We start from the raw sequence: 21,265 nt of genomic DNA, 5'->3' as shown, positions 1-21,265 counted from the left end.
TTGTTTTTTTTTTTTTTTTTTTTGTCTCGTCTTCGTTTGTCGTTTCAGTTTATGGATCTGTAATGTCTTTGATGGTTTCTTGCAGAATCTGCGGGTTCGCTGACTGATGAAGAATACGTGGTTGTGGACAATGTTGATGTTCTGCCAAATCCTAAAACTGAGAGAGCCGGAGCAATTCAAATGGTGTGTGTTCTTGTTTCTCATAACTTTTAGCATGTTTTTGATTATATACGTTTTCTTACTTGCAATACTGTCTTGATTTTTTCAGATGGAGCTCTCAAAATCTGTTGGTGAGATGAAACTCGACGATGCAGGATCTGACAATGAAGATGAAGGATCCGACAGTGATGCTTGGGTGGTTCTGTAAACTAAGAAGTTTATATTTGGTGGGGTTTTAGGATAATGACGTTTATTTCTCTGCCTTTTGTTTTCTGGACCGTTGACATTTTTGTGAAGCTTTCTTTTATGATGATCAGTACATATAACAAGATGGTTTCCCATTGAATAATGATCCTTTGTTTTCAGAAACAAGAGTTTCGTATATTCACATGATTTATCTGTTCTTGAAAAAAAAAACAAATTTAATAGAGACAAATACCAAAGAGGTGTGGATATAATATGAAGCTAAGGTTGCTTCAACAAGGGGTAGAGCGAAAAAGAAGCTTATGTTGATGTGTTTGGCTTTGACATTGAATATGACATGATCTCGCTTTATCTCTTAGCTCTTGAAATGCCCTCATTGTCTCTGCATCAAACCCTCCTGCGAACTGATCACATACAAATAAACAGAATTGTTAGAGTTTGCACAAACAAGTGTTGCAAGTTTGTAAAAGAACCAAACCGAAACACTTTACCTGATGAACACGGAATGCGAATCTGACTCCTTGCACGATAAGCTCTTCCTCTTCCGGGCCACCGCCTCCAATGGCTTCGAGCTCTGCAGATACTCTCTTCATATACTTCATCGCTAGTTTCACAGACGCCAATTTAATCTGAAAAAACACATTTGCAAACGCAACACACTTAATACAAACTTCCATATCTAAAGTTCCTATCTGCATTACTAATTTAAGTTTCAGATACCTAGTTTGAAAACACTAACAAGGTCGTGAGAGAATCCGATTCCATTCTCTATGCTTTGTCTATCTATTCCTATTATAATGCCAATGCAATTTTTTCTTCCTGTGTTTCATTTATTTTTGTATAATAAAACTCAATGAATCCCAAGGCAAAAAAAAAACAAAGAAAGCAGACAAGAGAGAAATCTTGAAAATTCACCCCAAATACATTAAAGTAAAGCACTATATTCAAGTTTTTAACCTTGTCCAATAGTATATGAATTTAACTTGTCATGTAGTATAATGCTTTCACCATGTAAACACGCAAAATAACACAATAATAGAGCAAAGACAGTATCAAACCAATCTTCTTACATTGTCCTGCCTATGACAGCAACAATTCACTTTAATCAAAAAAATGGGGACCATTAGAATTGTTGTTCTTGTTGTTTCTATTATCTTCTTCATTCATCACACTACTCTCCAATCAAAATGCAATAAAACAGCTACTGACAGGAAGTAAGTAATGATCACAAGTAATCAATCTATTACCGACTTGTAATCAGACCATTAAGCAAAAAGAAAAACAAGAGTTTTGTTGCTGACCTGACTAGTAATGCCTGTTTCGAGCATCCAATCAACCGGAATCTGGAAAGTCTTGAACTTTGTCGCCGCTGATTCCTTCATCCTCGACAGACTATAAACACCATGCTCTAACCTTTGAAAACCCAGAAAAATTATCTGACTACTTCTCTTAAATTTTGAACAAGAATCTAAAAAAAGATTGGATTTTTATTATACTTTTCGAACAGAGCTTGCATTTTCTTGAGAGCAGAGCCAGAAGGTTGACGAGGATCTTCCCGGAAACGAGAAGCTTCCGATATGAGTTTCTTCAGATCGAAATAGCAAAACGCTGCCTCACGCAACGCGTCGGCTTTTTGCTCAGGCCACTCGAAGTGTTTCAACACTGCTCTCTCATCAACCAGGTACGAGAGCTCGTCGTCGAGCCATTTCACGAAAGGGACCACGTCTTCGATGTCGGAAAACGCTGCGTTTTCGACTTCCTTTATCAAGAACCTTATGAAGTCTCCCTGCGTTTCTACGTCGGTTTTTATCTGCAATGTCCGGTTTACATTTAAATCAAACCGGTTTATGATTACGAATTTTGAAACTGGCGCAAGAGAGAAAAGGAGAAGCTAAACTTGAACGGACCGGGTCAGGAGAGTTCTTACCGCTAGTAAATAAACCGATCGGTTTTCGATTTCTCCGATCATGTCTCTGGCGTTCGAGCTAGCAAGTACCGCCTCCGCCGCGGCGTTGCCACCGCCGGTGGAATCTCTTCTGGAGTTTGTGGTGTCTCTTCGCATCAACGAGTGATAAAACTCCACTACTTCAGGTACTCTTCTTACTTTCGCCGAAGCTATGTTTAAACTCTTCGGCGGTGGCGGTGGTGGAGGCGGAGCTTTGGAGACAGACGGAGGAGGAGGTCGTTGGAGAAGTGGAGGCGGAGGTGGAGGTGGGGGAGGAGGTGGATTTGTTCTCTGCGGTGGCGGATGATCCGCCATGGAGTCGCCTGAGCCGTTGGATGAGAAAGACCGTTTAGGCGGTGGTTTAGGGACTCTGGGAACCCTAGATCTAACGGCTGAGAGAGGTTCCTCCGAGTTACTCATGGAGTGGCTCTCGATCTCGTCTTTCTTGTTGCTCTCTTGGTTCGGTATCGGGTCGGGCACGCTCTTTATTGACCCGACCCGTTTCAAGCTCCTGATTAAACTCGATTTCGCCGACGCGTCCATCAAACCCTGAAACCTCTGAGAAACCGAGAGCGCGTGGTCTTCACTCGACACGAGTTTCCTAAGCTCCGACTCCATCTCCTTCTCCCTCCTCTCGCTCTCTCTCCTTACCTCCTCGCTCATCACAACCTCTCGCCGCAGTCTCTCGTTCTCCTCCGCTAATCTCGCCGTCTCTTTCCTCGAATCCTCGAGTTCGCCGTTCTTCTCCGCGATCTGGGACTCGAGGAGCGGGATAACGGAGACGGATTCTCTGAGTAGCTTGAGCTGGAGAACCTCCGTCTTCAACAGAGCTTCTCTCTCGCGGAGCTCCTCCACCTGACGACGTAGCTCCAAAACGATTGCGTTTTGGTCGGACCGAGAAGAGGCATTGTGTACTTGTGCGGAAGCGCGTGGGAAGTAGCGGGTGAAACCTGGTTTCTGATTAGAACCGGGATTTGACGGTTTACCAGCTGAACCGGAAGGCGGTTTAAGCGGGGGAGGAGGCGGAGGGGGTATGTCCTTCGGTTTACTTGAAGGAGACTTGTGAAAACCCATGGTTACACGGACCTTACCAGCCACCATTGATGATGATGAGAGAAATAAAAAAAGTGAAGATTCAAATGCGTTTGATTTTCAAAATGTTGTCCAGAAGATTTGCATGGAAACTAAAAAGCATGTCGTTGTCCGTGCAGTTCTATAGAGAGAGAGGGAGAGAGAGAAGTGATAGTGATGACTGATGATTTAAAGTTTGGGCCTTTGGTTTATGAAGAAGAAAATGAGAAGAAATAAAAAAATAAAGTTTTTGTAATGTTTTTTAAATAGATTTATGCTTTTACCTTTTTCGACCGTTGGAAGAATAATGTACATTTAGCATATAAAACTGAAACTATGCTAAAAATGAGGAAATTATTATTAGAACAGTCGCAACACATAATTGCTATTGATGAGAAGCGATAGAAACGGCGACTAGAGGGGAACTAGGGTTTTCATCTCAGATCTTCTATTCTGATCCCAGATCTGACTCTTTTCACTTTCGAAGGGTGAGACAGACTTAGGTTTCTCGTCGCAAGTTTTTGGAAACCAGATCTGGCAGTTTTCGTCAAGATTGAGAAGCAGATCTACGACCTTCTGGTTCCAAAGTTCATTCTACCTGACCTCCTAGCAGTCAGTGTAGTTCATTAGGCCTGTGTAGCTTCGATTCTGTTTTGATAAGCGATGAATAGCCCTAGAAAGAAGAAGGAATCATCGTTACTCCATGAGCTGAAAGAGCTTGAGCTATTGGAAGAGGGAGAGCTTGTGGATATCCCAGAGCTGGAAAACGAGGACTTGATAGAAGAAAACTCGATGAGCATCATCGTCAGATGTTTAAACCCTACAGTCCATAAAGTGGGGGGCTTGGTTAAGGCGCTACCTCCTATCTGGGGGATGGAAGAAGTGGTTAAGGGTAGAGGCGTGGGAGAGAATAAGGTTCAATTTTTCTGCCAGCACGAGAGGGACCTACAGCATGTACTCACCAAGGGGCCTTGGTTCGTGAATGGCTGGATAGTCTCCCTCGACAGATGGGCCCCTAACCCGGGACCAGAGTTCCTATGTAGAATCCCCTTCTGGATCCGTATTAGGGGGATTCCGGTTCACCTCCTCAAGAAAGAAGCAATTGAAGGCTTGATAGGGCCGCTGGGAAAAGTGGAGAAAGTTGAGCTCCATGCGAAGAACTCCTCTTCGGTGGAGTATATACGGGCATTGGTTTGGATTAATACAGAGGAACCTCTACAGTTCAGGAGGATTGCGCGTTTTAAGTCAGGGGAAATAGTTCCAACAGAATTGGAATACGAGAAGCTGATCAAGGTGTGCTTCATCTGTAAGCGTCTAACACATGACCAGCTCTACTGCCCTATGCAAGAGGGCCGCGAGACGCTTGAAAGTGGCCGCAGGACAGCTGTCAGACAGGAAGGGGAAGCTGCGATCTTAGCTAGCTCCAGAAGGCAAAACAAGGAGTCGGCGGAGAGGAGACCAATCACTAAGAGAACTCCAAAAGGAGGTCGAATATCAAGATCAGAGCAATCTCCACGCAGAGTTGTGAGCACACACAAGCGAAGTGAGGCTGAAAGGAAAGGCAAAAATGTGGTAGGATCCTCTTCGCAGGTGTGGCAACCAAAGAGTTCTCAAAGTCTGCCTACTAAGCAAGTTGGGGGTTCACGGAGCACAGAGGAATCATCAACCGTTCCACGGAATAGGAGTGACTCTCAGGGCCCGATGACAACAGGAGCATCCTCAGGAGCAAGTCACGAATCTCCATCTGTCTTTAATAGGCTTGGAGGAAGACAAGACGTTCATCCGCACTCTGGCCAGAGCTCTGAAAAACAGAGAAGTAATGAGAAATCAAACTCATCGGTTTTTGAAAGACTAGGGGGACAAGAGGCAAGCCCCATTCCGGAAAAAAGAATCACTGAAGCAGAGCCAAGTGGTACTAAGAGAAGGAGGCTTAGCAGAAGTGACGAAAGGATTCCAAAAAAGGCCAAGGTTGGAGAACTCCAAGAAGAAGGAACCCCGTCGATCTTTGAGAGGCTAGGCTCGCAAGGCAAGGGTTCTGGAGGAAGAAGTTCGGGAAGTAGGAGCTCAAGTGAGAAACATCATTCTGCCTCTGTGGCAGCCAATGCCCCTAACCGTTCCGCGCAGCGGATAGTGCTAGGGAGTGGAAAAATTGTGGAAGAAGGGTTGATGGGTAATTCCAACCCTTCGAGCCATTTATGAGGATATTGAGCTGGAACTGTCAGGGGCCGGGAAATACCCCGACAGTTCGTCAGCTGCAGGAGATACACCGGGTGTATTCTCCTGATATAATATTCCTCAGTGAGACAAAGAACAGAAGATGGTATATGGAAGAGATCATGGTAAAGCTTGGATTTCATGATCTTAGAACAGTGGAACCAATTGGTAGAAGTGGAGGATTAGCCGTCCTATGGAAAGAGGCATGTAAAGTGGAGATCTTACAAGCGCACAGGCGGCTAATTGATCTAAAGGTCACCTGGAAGGATAAATCTTTCTTCCTCACAGGTGTATACGGAGAGCCAGTGAAAGGAAATCGAAGTGGGGTGTGGGAGAGACTCACCAGAATAGGAGTTAACAGAGATGCGCCTTGGTTTTTAACCGGCGACTTCAACGAAATAGTGGACCAATCAGAGAAACTTGGTGGAGCTCTTAGGAGCGATGTAGAAGGAGTAGAGTTTAGGCAGATGATGTCTGACTGCGGCCTTTGGGAAATCCAACACAAGGGCTACAAGCTTTCCTGGCCTGGGGTTAGGAACAATGATCTGGTACAATGCAGGCAGATCATTGGCAAATCAGGAGTGGCTTCACCTTTTCCTGTCAGCTTCAGCGCGCTACCTCAGTAAAGGCTGCTCTGACCATAGCCCGGTTATGAACTTTCTTGATGGAGTGGAGTGGAGAAAGCGACCTATGTTCAGATATGATCAGCGGTGGATCAAGAAGGAAGGTTTCTCAACCACTGTGACGAGCAGCTGGTGCGGTAGAGAAGCAGGACAGGTGAGCTTAATGCAGAGAGTAGCAAACTGTAGGAAAGCTATCTCAGGATGGAAGAAGACTGCCAAACCGAACTCTGTTATCAGGATACAAGAGCTCCATCATCGGATGGATGAGGCTTCCCGCAGGAATCTTTATGTGCCGGGAGAGCTAAAGCAACTAAGGCAGGAGCTCAATGAGGAGTATTACAATGAAGAAATATTCTGGAGGCAGAAGAGTAGGCTGGATTGGCTGAAGGCGAGAGACCAGAACACACGGTTTTTCCATGCAATCACTAAGAACCGTAGAGCGCAGAACCAGATTCATAGCCTGGTGGATGCAGATGGAAAGGAATGGTTTGAAGAGGGGGACCTGGGGAGAGTGGTGGAGGGTTACTTCAAGACCCTTTTTTCTTCAGAAGATGTAGGCATCAGCTTGCAGGAGTGGGAGAATATGCCCCCAAAGGTTTCTCAGGACCAAAATGAGGAGCTCATACAGGAGGTAACTCTGGAGGAAGTGAAACGAGCAGTTTTTGAGACAAATCCTCAAAAATGTCCTAGTCCCGATGGCATGAGTGCTTACTTCTACCAACATTTCTGGGAGACTGTGGGCAGGGATGTTACAGAGATGGTGAAGAAGTTTTTCCAGACTGGAGAGCTAGAGGAGGGGATTACCAGAACCAATATTTGTTTAATCCCAAAGAAGCTTAATGCAAACAAGCTAGCAGACTTCAGGCCTATCAGTCTCTGTAACGTGGCTTTCAAGATAATCACAAAAATATTAGCTAAGCGTCTCAAACGGATCCTTCCCCTCCTTGTCTCAGAAACACAGTTCAGGGCTGGCAGACGAGGTTCCTTTCATCGGCTGGCAAAGAGGTGATGCTGAAAGCTGTCGCTCTTGCCCTCCCAACGTACACGATGGCGTGCTTCCTGTTACCCAAAACGGTCTGCAAGAAGATTGTTTCCATTATGTCGGAATTCTGGTGGAAAAACAAGCTGGAAAGCAGAGGTATTTATTGGAAGAGCTGGGATCATATGTGTAAGCCGAAAGCAAATGGGGGTTTAGGTTTCAAAGATATCGAGGCATTTAATCTAGCATTGCTAGGGAAACAACTGTGGAGAATGCTGTCTGTTAAGGACTCTCTGTTCACTCGAGTCTTCAAGAGCAGGTACTTTGCGAAGTCTGATCCGCTGAGCGCAGGATTAGGATCGGGGCCATTTTACGCTTGGCGAAGCATCCATGCAGCACAAAAGCTGATTCAACAAGGGGCTCGAGTTTTGATTGGCAGTGGAGAGGATACAAAAGTATTCCAAGATTCATGGATCGGTCAGCAACCAGCAAGAAGAGCACAGGTGGTGAGGTGGAACAGACGGGACTCAAGACAATACCTCTGCCACAATCTAAGAGTAAGGGAGATGTTGATCAACCAGGGAAGAGAGTGGAACATGGAGCTTTTGACAAGAATTTTCCCAGATGATGAAGCGAGAAATATATCAAAGATCAGAACTTGTGGGAATGGCAGTAAGGATATCTACATCTGGGATTACAACAAAAAAGGGTACTACACGGTCAAATCTGGTTACTGGGTTCAAGTCAATGTCCTTGATAGATATGCAGCAGTGGAGATTGATTAACCAAGTCTAGACCACCTATTCCAGTTAGCGTGGAGCACAGAAACAAGTCCCAAAGTCCATCATTTCTTGTGGCGGTGCATTAGTAATCTGCTACCAGTCGCAGGGAATCTGGCTAGAAAACATATCGCAAAAGAAGCTGGGTGTCTTAGATGTGGCTGTGATACCGAAAATGTCAATCATGTTCTCTTTCAGTGTCCTTTTGCACGCTTGGTGTGGGCACTGTCACCTATTCTGGCCCCTCCAGAAGGTATTATAATGAACTCTTTGTACTCGAATATCTATCATGTTCTCAATATAAAGAAGGAATATCCGAGAGAAGATATACAAGCAGAGATAGTGCCTTGGATACTATGGCGCCTGTGGAAAAACAGGAACGAGCTGCTGTTTAAAGGGAAAGAATTTGAGGCAGGGAGTCTTATTCTGAAAGCTCGAGAAGATCTAGAGGAATGGCAAGGAAGCTGTCAGGCGAAGATAACTGCGGCTGAGAAAATTGAGGCTAAGAGAGCTACCACTTCTGTCCAAACACATACTTGGAAGCCACCCCCCACTGATTGGTTGAAATGCAATAGTGATGGAGCTTGGCATCAGAATAGAGAGACCAGTGGGCTAGGTTGGATTTGTAGAGACGCGAGTGGTCATGTGTTATGGGCAGGGGCGAGAGCGGTAACAAAGATGGACTCATCCATCCTTACGGAGGCTGAAGCGTTGAGATGGGGAGCAGAAACTTTGTCAGGGTTTGGGTATAAGAATGTCATCTTCGAAACTGATTCTCTGTCATTAGTTAATATGATAAATGGGAATGAGGAGGTCTGGCCGGTTCTGCAACCAACTGTCGAGATGATTCGCCATGCTTTGTTACGGATTCAGAGTTATGAAGTGCGGTTCTATCTTAGAGGAGGAAATAAGGCTGCTGACAGAATAGCAAAGGAAACTAACATTTTTGTGTCTAATGTTCCCAAGTTATATTCTGTAGTGCCATTGTGGTTGAATTATCATGTGAGGTCTGATAAAATAGTGTACACAAGCAATATTGGCTAATGAAAGTATTTGATGAGTTAAAAAAAAAAACTGAAACTATGCTTCTATATTATTTTTACTGCTACACGTATAACGAGGAACGTTCTCTGGTCATCTTACATTCAAAATTGAAAAAGAGGTAAAGAGGTGAAGAACCCTTTAAGGCGTTTGGTTTGGTTCTTCGGATCGTATCTTCATTTACCTTTGTTATATGAGTTATGACCATTTCAGTTTTCATCGGCATTGAGAATTAGGGCTGAGCAAATTATTCATTTACGAAAAATTGATCCAAAACCGACTCAAATTTAGAGGTACTAAATTCGAATGGATTCAGTTTAAATATCCGAATGGATCATAAATTATATTCGAAGAACTGATATCAAATTCGATTTGAACCAATAACTAAATGAATATCCAAATGTCTAAAATATAAACATATATCTAAAAATATTATTATTGTAACATTTGTAATAATATAATATCGAAAGATTAATTGTAATTTTAAACCTAATGGTTATTTTAAGTTTTTTGAATATCTTCATATAAAATTGGATGATTTGAATGCAAAATGCTCAAATCAAACTGTTTTTCATAACCAAATTATATTTATGAGTATTTCAGATAAAAATAAATGGATAATAATAATTGAATTAAAATGTATAATATATATTATTGATTATTTTGGGTATATTGAGGTAGTTTAAATGTAAAATACCTTAAGCAAATTGAATTTATTATTATGTTGAGATAAAATATAGTTGATTCAAATCGTATATATATATTTGATGGGTACCCGGTTAAAGCCATGTCTCAAACAACATATATGTATCCATCTGAATTATGGATGGAATTGAATCAACTCCGATCTAAGAAAAAAAATACATGAATGAGCTTTATACATCTAATAACAAATTACTTTAAAGAACGAGTCCCAATCCAAAAGGATACCCGACAGATCATGGCCGAATGGTTGCATAATATATATATATATATATATATATATATATATATATATATATATTGAACAAAATGGATATAAAAAGATCATAATGGTAAAATTATAGAATTAAAATATAAAGTTTTGTTACAGTTATTATAATTCTAGGTGGTACCACTCCAAAACAATTGTTCAAAGAGTATTTCCAATATAAAATTTCAATTTTTTTTTTAAAAAAAATTGAGTAACTCCATAATGAAGTTGAGTTTTACTCCAATCAAACTCTATTTTGGAGTAAAAATGATGTAATCAACAAACAGAAATGCATTATCTATTTATGGAATAAACTCACTTTTAACTCTATTATGAAGTAAAAATAGAGTGAATCTGGAACAAATTTGACTATAAACTCTATTTTATAATAAAAATGAAGTGGGTTAGAGATGATCTAAGAACACATACACTAAAAATCTAAAGCATTTAGTGTGATAGAGAAAACCAACGATATTTACAAAAATAACAGTTGGTAAACTAACAAACATTATTGACACTAAACATCTATAATGCTGGTGACGTTGATTTAAATCTCTCGTTAAATTTTGCATTTCAGAAGTTCTATTCTCTACATTACATTATAGATATTGTTTTAACAGTATTCCATTTAATTTACACTAATGTGTGATTAAATATATTGAGCTTTATATATTTATTAAATATAAATTATAATTAAAACTTATAATTATAAATATTTATAAGCTTGTATAAGAAAGAAAAACAAAAGTGTGGAAGAAGAGAAAATTAAAATGAAGAAATAAGTTATTAAGAAAAATAAACATTGACAAAATAAGAAAAAATGGTAATTGACTTAAGAAAATAAAAGAGATAGCTTGATTTTCATCAAAAATTAATGGAATCAATAAGCATAACGTTCTCAGCAAGACTCCTATTTCTTTTTCTCCGTTTTTGTTTTTGATCAGACGCATGTTAATACGTCAAGATAATCATAGATGCATAAGAAGTTAACAATATTAGCATTATATATGATCGATTTATTTCCCTGTTTTTGTATTTTGATCAAACACATTAAAAATCCTTCTCCCAAATTTGACAAACTTTGAATATTATACGCATGCAGAAATTGACTGCGAGCAGTTAGATAATTTTATGTCTAATGTGAATAATTAAAAGAATGTGTAAGCGTATGTTCCAAGTTTGTTAGACACTGATTAGATTGATTTATTGAGAAAAGCTTAGCTAACTATGAAAGGGAAAGGGCTGGTAATTAATGTGAGCAGCGGTGAAGAAGGGGAAAGAACAGAGAATTGAAAAGAATGTCACATAACTTGTGGGGGATGACATATCTATAGATGTTCATGTGTCTATATCTATCTGTTCGATTAAATAAACCCCATAAACAATAAAAGTTTGATGGTGGTCCTTTCACAAAAAATCAGCACCTTGTCTTTTCTACATTGCTGTAACATACAAAATATACACAAACTTGTACACATGCACATACCCAACTATATCTTATGCATAAAGCTCGGAATTCTGAATATGATTGATCGCTTGTGCCATGTTTTTATGTTTAAGCTTTTATCATTCCACCGATAGGGTTTAGTTTGGAAAAGAAGAAAATGTAGTTTACGTTTTAGTATCTCTTTTAAAAATATGATTTCTCGCATTAAAGACGGCTATTTTGGTTTGAAGTTGGTGATGCTGACTTGTGTACTGACAAAAATGTAACTAGACATATTAACAGAACTGTTCCTATTTTGAGTATTGCATCTTTGTTTCTCAAAGGTGGGCTCTATTGAATTGTTGGTTAGGTCATGGAACTTTGTTGTATGTGTGAATTTATGAATAGGATTTGTGTTGGGGACACATCCATATTTGAGATGGTAAAAGGAGCTTTCTCTTCTCACATGCTTTTGTTTCTTCCTCTAAGCAACAAATAAATAGAACGGTATCCATACTCTCTCTTCTCCATCACTCACTAATGTACCAACCCCAACTCTAATTATTCTAATAGCGAATCTTGTAACCCTTTTTCAGTTAGCATTAGAAAAATGTATATATATCGTGATCGTAGTGTAGTGAAATAATAATAATTTGCATAAACCTATTTTACCAGATAATAGATTTAATAGCAACTATTCATGTGAGGTTTACCAAAAAAACTATTCATGTTAGCCGGTCTATGAATATTAATTTTGTTATAATATGTGTAAACTATACAAGTAATAAATCAATCATCATGCTGACTAATGAGTGTAAATTGTTTGTTTAACACAGGAAAATGTTTATCAGCTTGCACTTTCAAAGTGATCCAGTTTATTCTATATGTGACATAGTTTCTGTGGAGAAAATAATGGAATAGGCTTTGTAAAGCAATGCATTCGACTTATGACCATCTTCTCACCAAAATGTTACAGTACTTCCAAAATTGTTCTTAGACAATAGTTGTTTGGCTTCCCTTTTTATGGAGCTTGTTCTCCCAAAATTTCTACTTGTTTTGAGAAGTTCTGTTGCAGGAAGTTTAGTGTTGAAGATTAGAGATACCTCAATTTATGTTCTAATCAAAGCTCAGCAAATTGGTGTTTAATCACCTCTGCATTTGTAGCCGATTATGTGATTGTTAAATGTGCATTCGTTGCTGTTTCAGTCTCAAGCTTTAGATCACTCTATGTGTTCTATATTTCATAGGGATACATCTCCATTTTCAGCTCAATTGGCGTAGAGTTCAGAGAACTTCTTTACCATATTAGTTGCTTATGTGTTATGTATGCCGCCTACATCTATCTCTGTTTTTCTATGTGCTCAGCTTTTGTTATAGCTGTTTCTTTTGCCAATATGATTTTATTGTCAAGTATTGTGAACATTTCCTCCTCTAATGGAAAGTAAGAATCTATAAAATGTTGTTTGATCAAAAAAAAAAAATGTTACAGTACTTCAACATTATACTGCAAGTCTGCAATTACTCGCTTGGCTTTTGTGCATCTGTACAAGCACATGTTATATCATGTTCATATACAATTCTGATGTACCGTTCATAAATCTATCAAATATCACCGTACACTATCACGTTCAAAATTTAAATGTTAAATCACTTGTAACTTTGTGTGGGAGGAGACATAAAAACAATAGAGGTGTGAATTTGGGCCTAGGGATCAAAGTTGAAAGCTTCAGAGCCTATTTCAAAAGGTATCTTCATGGTTTAGTTTCAACATAACATTATTATATCTATAGGTATTCAATAATTATATTTTCTGTAGACCTTTTTAAAAGAATAAAGTCCCAAACTGCACAAAAATACCAATGAAGTATCCTGTATTACAATTCAGAGCGTGAATTGTTTTTTTTTTTTTTAACACAACTTGTTTTCATTAATCATTAACTTGCACGAGTACAATAACTAGAGGGAATTAAACATCCTCTTTGATTAAAAAGATAAACAACATAAGCTAAATGAGATAAACCTTCATAAAAAGTTGACAGCGAATTCGAGACGAAGCTTGAATGCGTCGATAAAACCTTCACGACCAGCTGAAAGATAGTCACATAATGTGACGTTGAAAGCCAGCTCTCACCTACGAGAAACCCAAAAGTAATCTTGGTTGCCTCTTCAGGTCCCGTAGAGACCGCTACACAAGAAGACATACCGGTAGAGAAACTAAAGCCAGAACTCAGCAATAGAACTGAGAAAGTGTATCCTTTCATTGAAAGAAGGTATGAGATCCACTCCTTATGAGAGGAGGGTAGAACAAGCAACCAAGATGTACCCGATGAATCCAACGGAAAACTTTTCATAACTAAAAGATATATCATTATGCGCAATTCAAAGGGACCAATGAATCCACCGGAAATCCTTTGCGACTTAGCCAAAATCAATGAAACCATGTCCATTTCTGAACTGTGTTTACCTGAGCTAAGCCGTGAGCTGATAATATCAGCAGTAATCATAGTGAGCCTGGCCCAAAAAGTTATCATTAGCAACCCAAAGAAAAGCCAACGAACGGTTGTATGCGGTTGTGGAAAGTCGCTGGCGGTATCCAAACGACCAACGATTGAGAACGGGGGAGCATCAGGCGGTGAACCGGAGTAGTCAGCACATCTGGCGAGACATGTCGGAGATAGCTTAAGTACTTCGCCACAATGGCGGGTCTCGTCGATACCAAACGGCCAACGATTGAGAACGGGGGAGCATCAGGCGGTGAACCGGAGTAGTCAGCACATCTGGCGAGACATGTCGGAGATAGCTTAAGTACTTCGCCACAATGGCGGGTCTCGTCGATAGCACATGTCTTCGCAGCACCGGTGGAGTAATGAAATGGAAAAGTTTTGGATGGAAGAGGAGGCGGTTTCCGGCGAGGATCTACGAACACAGAGCCTTGAGTTACAGATCTGACGCACCAGAAGTAGGAGCCACAGCACCAAGGAACACGCAGAACGGAGGAGCAGCGGCAAGGAATACGAGGAGCGGAGGACCCGCTTGACATTGCTTTCCGGGAATCCCCAGATAAGCGGACAGCATAAGAGACGGTGGACTTCAGGAGCACGCTTGAACCCAAACGATTTGAAACAGTAGGAGTAATGGTGGAGACGAACAACGCGGCAGTCGCGTCGGAGACGAACGGAGCAGCAGTCGCGGCAGAGATGAGCGGAACAGCAGCGGCGATGGAAAGAGAAGCAGACTTGAAACGAGGCATCAAGGGAGACGGACGAAGACGACGACGGCGAGCTAGATCGCTGCCGGCGTCTACGAAACTAAGAAGAAACGGCGCCTCGATTTCCGTGGCAGGGAGAGACGAGCTAGGGCGAACTATGAAGGTCTTATATGAGCGTGAATTGTTTATAAATTGTAACAAGGACCTGAATAATAATAAAACTAAAATCTTCAGATTAATGATATACCAACTGATATTTTTATTTATAAATAACCAATATATGAGATGATATATATGAAGAAAAGAAGGAACAAAGAAAGGATAATCCAAAGTCCCAAATAATAGCACTAGGAAAAAGCATAGAATCAAGTTGGGAGATGGGTTACATATGAGTTGGTGAAGCCGTCATGACTTGGCGTTAGCCAACTCTTCAAAGCAAGTTGTATGTTTCCTTCTTTCATTTTGCTTCAAAGCAATTCTCTACTCTTCGTCATATCAGATCCCCTTTACTTGTAATTCTAGCCCACTCTTTAGTTTCTACTTGTTAGAGTTTTAAGGTTTAAACAATGTTAATAGTTGTAACAAATTGTTCAACGCAAAATTTATTTATAAAATTTACGAATATAGCGAAAGAGGTATTTTCATTTCAAATTTCAGCCTGCTTTTCTTTATGACGGTTTTTTTTTACTTTTGTCTTATGAAATATTACATCAAGGAACCACTAGTGGGCTAAACATGGATGTAAGACTAATCCAAACCAGTTAAAACCCTAGCGAAGTACCTTTCTGAAACGAAACATTGGGGTTTTGAACGTTCTAATCGATCAAACAAAAGACCTAACAATCTATGCGAATGTGTATCCAACGTGCACCCGTAAAACTTCCATACGAGAGCAAGACAAATATAGGGGGTGATTGGTAGTTGGTGTAGGTGCTGTCAACGGCCCTATTTATTTCTACGGCACCAAATTCAGAACAATCAAGCTTTACTTTTCTTTTTTTTTGAAACCACAGCTCTTGAAATAACCTACAGTTGTACAAGTGCTCTGCAGAGCCAAATATCCAAAGCAATTTTTTAGTAGCATAAAATTCTACAGTAATAAAATCTAAAACCACATCAAAAAAATCTACAGATTTTTTTCTACATCAAAATTTTAAAGCTACAGTCATCACCCATCGTACCCATAATAACACCAATCAATTACTATGATCTGAAATCATCTAATTTATGTGTGTTTTTTGTTTTTTTGTTTTTGTTTTTGTTTTGCTAAATGTGTGATTTTAGTTGTTAGCATACATATGACATGACCGTCAAATTCGGAACTATACGTGGCTCTTTATGGATTATATTATTATGTGTGGTTAGAAATAAGATTAAATTATTTGTATGAAATTTGTTTCATGCCAATTTTGAATATTTTCTACTTTTATTAAACGTATATGATCTTATTCAAGTAAAGGTGATATAATCAATCGAACTTTTAAAAGCATATAATATGATAAGATAGCTTGCTCCACGTTTACAAGCAATTGACAATTAGTGATACCAGTGTACACACTACTGATGCTTTCACGTAATATGATCCAAAATCATTATCCAAATACCTATACATTTCAATACATGAATAACCAAATTAAAATATAGTCAATTGTTTGGCAAGGTTCGGTACAATTTCAGTTTCAGTTTAGTTCCCCATAAAGCATATTCTTCAATTCGGGTAATTTTGACACCAAAGCAAACCCATCAGTTCTTGGTTTGTGTAAACCGACCAAATTGAAATTCAACATTCCTCTTTATATTCTTTCCTCTTTTGTTTGGTCAGCCATGCATTCCTTTGCTTAAACGTTAAAAGAACATCTTCTTGGATAAATTAAGAAACTTTTTTTGTCTATCAAAGAAATGTATTAGATAGTCTCGATCGAGAACGATACTTCCCTTGCAACACGCCTCAACTACGCTAACCATTATTTATATCAACCAAACCATAGTTTATCTCAACATTATATATCTCTTCTCTAATCCAAATAGTTTCTCTGAGCTTAAACTAGAAAAAAATAACATTAAACATCTAGAGTATTATGGACGAAGAAGACAAGAATGTGACGAGATGTTTCAGCTTCACGAGAATTACAAAGAAGAAGAAGAAGAAAGAGGAGGAGAAAATAATAGTGTCTAGAGAAATCGCAAAGAGATGGAGAGATTTGAGCGGTCAAAACCATTGGAAAGGGTTGTTACAGCCGTTGGATCAGGATCTCCGGCAATATATTATACATTACGGCGAGATGGCTCAGGCTGGTTATGATACTTTCAACATAAACACCGAATCTAAATACGCCGGTGCTAGCATTTACTCCAGAAAAGATTTCTTCGCCAAGGTAACATGGAAAAAAATTAAATTCAATATTAAAAGCGTTATAATTTGGTAAATTTAGAACTATGAAACGTGAAATTGCTTTCTTCCTTCTTTCAATTTTTCACACTGAATATGGTCGTCACTATTCATATATCTTTGTAGAATCCTGATTTGTGTGAGGTAAAATGAATCATGTTAATTTATTTTAAATCTTGAATGAAGAAAATTATATGAGTAGATTAAAAGAATCATTATTCTAAATAATTTGACTAAAATTCCTTTATAATGACCTATATTTTTCAGCAATATCACTAATAGAAACAAGATAATATAAGTCAAATTATTTACATAAAGAGAGAAGGTGTATTTTTCTTTTCTATTTTTTTTGCTAAAATTGTAAATATCAGTAACTGAATAATGAAAGTTTGATTACAATCCAAATTGAAATCCTAGATTGCTCAAGAGCTGATCTGATCCTAAAGGCAGCAAACAAAAAGTAAAAGAACCTATACCATTAAGGAAAAATCTAAGGATATTGCAACAGCAAACTTAAAACTAAAGCAAACTTAGAAGGTGTATTCTTCTTAAGCAAGAAACCTAAAGCAAGCTTTTCTTTTTGTTCTGAAATACGTACAGGTTGGTTTAGAGAAAGCGCATCCGTATACAAAGTACAAAGTAACTAAGTTTCTATACGCGACATCAGAGATCCACGTGCCTGAGGCATTCCTATTGTTCCCAGTGTCACGTGAGGGATGGTCGAAAGAATCGAACTGGATGGGTTATGTGGCGGTGACAGATGACCAAGGGACGGCGGTTCTTGGTCGAAGAGATATAGTCATCGCTTGGAGGGGCTCAGTGCAACCACTTGAATGGGTCAGCGACTTCGATTTCAGTTTAGTGAATGCTAAAAAGATATTCGGTGAGAAATATAATCAAGTACAAATTCATCAAGGTTGGCACTCAATCTACATGTCCGAGGACGAACGATCACATTTTAATAAGGCCAATGCTCGTGATCAGGTAACGTATAGTTCACATTTTAAACGATGATTTTACCCTTTTGGTATTTCGAGAAAATTTCTTGACATAAAATTTTTGAAAATAAAAAAAAAGGTATTGCAAGAGCTTGGGAGATTGTTGGAGAAGTACAAGGACGAAGAGGTTAGTATAAGTATTTGTGGTCATAGTCTTGGAGCTGCGCTCGCAACTCTTAATGCTACGGATATAGTGGCTAATGGTTATAACCGACTAAAGAGCCGTCCTGGGAAATCTTGTCCTGTTACGGCCTTTGTCTTTGCTAGTCCTCGTGTTGGAAATTCTGAATACAAGAAACTCTTCTCCGGGTACGTCTGTCCAATCTATCCATATTTTACAACATAACTGTCATGTAATTTAACACAAAATACCCTTTTTAAATTATTTTGATAAATCAAAATTAGATGAATAAACGAATGATTGTATTTAGAAAAAGTTCAACAACATGTAAAACATATGAATTTAAAATCAGTTAGTTTATAGGTATATAAACTATAAACTAACTATAATACAAGCTATAGAAATGATAATTCATAAGTTAATTTATAGGTATATAAAAATCTTACAAAACAGGATATTCAACAAATATCCATATTTTATCTGAATATTGTGAAAATCTAGAACTTAAAATTCTGTTAAGAAGTTGTATGCACATGCAGTCATCCTTATTTTACGAAAACACTAAACAAAGACTTGAAGTAGTGTCTTTTTTCGTTTGTTGCTAAAATCTTCCTTACATAGTTACATGGTTGTACATTTTGTTTAAATTAATAAAATGTGACTTATAATCAATCTGTGTCAGATTAGAAGATATCCGAGTGTTGCGGGTAAGGAATCTACCGGACGTAGTTCCGATCTATCCACCCTTAGGTTACGCTGAAGTCGGAGACGAGTTGCCAATAGACACAAGAAAGTCAAAATATATGAAAACTCCAGGAAATTTCGCGACATTCCACTGCCTGGAATCTTACTTGCACGGCGTTGCGGGGACTCAAGGGACGAGTAGCGGTGACTTATTTAGACTCGATGTGAAAAGAGCCATTGGACTTGTCAACAAATCAGTCGACGGGTTAAAAGATGAATATATGGTTCCAGGACATTGGAGGGTTCTAAAAAACAAAGGTATGGTCCAACAAGACGATGGGTCTTGGATTTTATTGGACCATGAGACTGATGATAATGAACATTTTGATTTCTGATTTTTATTTTCAAAAATTGTTTTTCTGTTTTTTTTTTTTGATTTTTGGAGATGTTAATGTTTGGAGATAGACTGTATATTTCATCTATTCAATGTTGTATTTTTTTTAAGACTTCGAATGTATCGCACTAAAGATGATTCTCTAATTTGAAAATGTATCATTGCAAATTATTTTAACGTGAACTAGATTTTGACATGTGCGTCCGCACTAGTGTCTTCTTCATTTTCATGTATATACTTTTGATTTTATTTTAAACATTCAAATGTTACTAGCAAAAACATCATTAAACATTCAAAATAGATTCTTTATATTTTGATGTTATATATTGTATAACTCTATATTATTGTTGCTCATGTGTATTTTAGACATTATTAATGTTTAATGGAAATGTTTTATACATAACTTACTTTGTTAATACTTGTGGTTACAATTATTTTTGTAACATTTTGGTACAATAAGTTCATAATTTAAAATAATCAAATATAGAATCACTTTTAAATATGAAAATAATCACCTTTAAATATGAAAATAAAGATTTTAAATTTCTACAGTTTGTACCTTTGCATACATTAATATTTTAGTCCATTTAATCTAATTATTAATTTAGAAACTACATGCATTACTTTTGTATTACTAAGATTCAAATTTTACAAAATTACATTACTATTAAAATTATTTACTATTAAAATTATTTAATATATTTTTTTTATAAATTTTTCATTATTTTATATTAAATAAAATTAATTGTTGTTAATAATTTAAATTTTGAATTATAATAGCCAAAACAATTTAAAATACATGGTTGTATTAATTACATTTTTCTCTAATTAATAATCATTGATTTTTATTCTTTAATTAACATTTATATGTTTTAAAAAATATGGTAAATCTATCTAACGTGACATCTTGGAAAGGTTCACAATTCATATAAATTTCAATGGAACTAATCACTTAGCTGCAGTCAAGGATTATGGTTCTTAAAGGGATGAGAGTACACTGTAAAAGTAAGGTCGAACCGTTATGTGTCTCCCTTGGTGTCATTCATATACCTGCTCTTGTTATGAGAATCTTTTCCTTCTTGATGTTTTCCTCAAATATTTTTTTCTTGTGAATTCGTTACTGCAGAGTGATTATGGAATTCTAAGAGTTTTTGTTTGTGAAGAATAAAAGCGAATCTTCACAATCCTTGAATTTCATTAAATATTTTATATCTGAATCCGCCAATTTCCAGACTTTACACTGTCCCGCATGCTGGAAAGATAACATGTTCCGTAGTGATCATCTCATTGGTTTAGTTTTTACTGTTTGTTATTGTGATTCCTTTCACTCATGAAGCCACATGTAGATTCAGCTATAGTTATGGTTAAGGTACAGTTCTTAAGTTTCATTAAAAAGATGCCTCACATTATCAAAAATGTTTATTTCCAAGCATGAGTTATTTTGAAAAAGTATTTCATTTTGATAGGTTAGTTTTCAATTTTGTCAGCAAGCATTATGTCAACAGTTATGGCTTTGAAACTGTTAACCTGTTATAGAGGTCGTCGAGATAGTTGTGGAGATGTTCATTTACCAGAAAGGAGAGACTACTAAAGTGCACGACTTGTCAAACTTATCACTTGTGGACAGTACCACAAATTGTAACTTTATTCTTTAAAAAGATTAGTTCGATCTACTACTATCTTTAATTAGTTACTGAAAAAGAAGCCATAAGCATTGGCATCAACCAGACCATACACAAGATATATGCCAAAATCTCTCTCAGACTTATATAACACAATAATACAATCCACAAGATAACATATATAACACAATAATACAATCTCTCTCGGTCGGTAAATAAGTTTACACCCTAAATGATAGTTAAATTACTAAAATACCATTAATAAAAGAAGCAAAAAATGATTTAAATATTGGTGGCACAAGTTGTAAATATTAGAATGAAATTAGGGTTAATTTTTAATTGTAATTCAGTTTCAATAGATTAGATGCATATTCGAAGATAGACCTCTGACTTCAAAGTTAAAAAATCATGGGAAAACTGTTTTTTTAGAGCAAAAAAATAGTAATTATGTCCCTT

At 37.8% G+C, this 21,265-nt stretch overlaps 5 protein-coding genes across 5 annotated transcripts in view; 4 read left to right on the top strand and 1 right to left on the bottom strand.

The window, feature by feature from the left end:
• Positions 1 to 508, top strand: part of LOC106314494 — a 1,574-nt gene extending 1,066 nt beyond the window's left edge. The window contains exons 5-6 of the mRNA XM_013752363.1: positions 86 to 183; positions 269 to 508. Of these exons, the coding sequence (XP_013607817.1) occupies positions 86 to 183; positions 269 to 367 (197 nt within the window). The 3' untranslated portion in view covers positions 368 to 508. The remainder of the gene's footprint in view (positions 1 to 85; positions 184 to 268) is intronic.
• On the bottom strand, positions 462 to 3,589 carry LOC106314486 (protein CHUP1, chloroplastic). The gene is made up of 5 exons (XM_013752356.1): positions 2,291 to 3,589; positions 1,860 to 2,173; positions 1,665 to 1,776; positions 855 to 992; positions 462 to 767 (listed from the first exon to the last, which is right to left on the bottom strand). Exons 1-5 carry the CDS (start codon positions 3,407 to 3,409, stop codon positions 636 to 638), a joined length of 1,815 nt encoding a protein of 604 aa, XP_013607810.1. The 5' UTR covers positions 3,410 to 3,589; the 3' UTR covers positions 462 to 635.
• Positions 3,590 to 7,263: 3,674 nt separating this feature from the next.
• LOC106330301 (uncharacterized mitochondrial protein AtMg00310-like) lies at positions 7,264 to 7,980 on the top strand. Its single transcript, XM_013768793.1, has one exon. It carries the CDS (start codon positions 7,264 to 7,266, stop codon positions 7,978 to 7,980), a length of 717 nt encoding a protein of 238 aa, XP_013624247.1.
• A 255-nt stretch (positions 7,981 to 8,235) lies between these two features.
• LOC106330293 lies at positions 8,236 to 9,018 on the top strand. The gene has a single exon (XM_013768790.1). It carries the CDS (start codon positions 8,236 to 8,238, stop codon positions 9,016 to 9,018), a length of 783 nt encoding a protein of 260 aa, XP_013624244.1.
• A 7,486-nt stretch (positions 9,019 to 16,504) lies between these two features.
• Positions 16,505 to 19,324, top strand: LOC106345019 (phospholipase A1-IIgamma). Its single transcript, XM_013784297.1, has 4 exons — positions 16,505 to 16,976; positions 17,591 to 17,974; positions 18,068 to 18,297; positions 18,792 to 19,324. Exons 1-4 carry the CDS (start codon positions 16,680 to 16,682, stop codon positions 19,186 to 19,188), a joined length of 1,308 nt encoding a protein of 435 aa, XP_013639751.1. The 5' UTR covers positions 16,505 to 16,679; the 3' UTR covers positions 19,189 to 19,324.
• The last annotated feature ends 1,941 nt before the right edge of the window (positions 19,325 to 21,265 follow it).

This window comes from Brassica oleracea, chromosome C1, assembly GCF_000695525.1.
Source record: "Brassica oleracea var. oleracea cultivar TO1000 chromosome C1, BOL, whole genome shotgun sequence".
Lineage (NCBI taxonomy): Eukaryota > Viridiplantae > Streptophyta > Magnoliopsida > Brassicales > Brassicaceae > Brassica > Brassica oleracea.
This window is presented reverse-complemented; position numbering and strand designations above follow the sequence as displayed.

Coding starts and splice junctions, on each gene's coding strand:
- LOC106345019 (XM_013784297.1), top strand. CDS start 16,680: ATGGACGAAGAAGACAAGAATGTGACGAGATGTTTCAGCTTCACGAGA. Junction 16,977..17,590: donor GAAAAGATTTCTTCGCCAAG/GTAACATGGAAA, acceptor AAATACGTACAG/GTTGGTTTAGAGAAAGCGCA. Junction 17,975..18,067: donor AGGCCAATGCTCGTGATCAG/GTAACGTATAGT, acceptor ATAAAAAAAAAG/GTATTGCAAGAGCTTGGGAG.
- LOC106314486 (XM_013752356.1), bottom strand. CDS start 3,409: ATGGTGGCTGGTAAGGTCCGTGTAACCATGGGTTTTCACAAGTCTCCT. Junction 993..1,664: donor AAACAGGCATTACTAGTCAG/GTCAGCAACAAA, acceptor GTGTTTTTTCAG/ATTAAATTGGCGTCTGTGAA. Junction 768..854: donor TCGCATTCCGTGTTCATCAG/GTAAAGTGTTTC, acceptor GTATGTGATCAG/TTCGCAGGAGGGTTTGATGC.
- LOC106330301 (XM_013768793.1), top strand. CDS start 7,264: ATGGCGTGCTTCCTGTTACCCAAAACGGTCTGCAAGAAGATTGTTTCC.
- LOC106330293 (XM_013768790.1), top strand. CDS start 8,236: ATGAACTCTTTGTACTCGAATATCTATCATGTTCTCAATATAAAGAAG.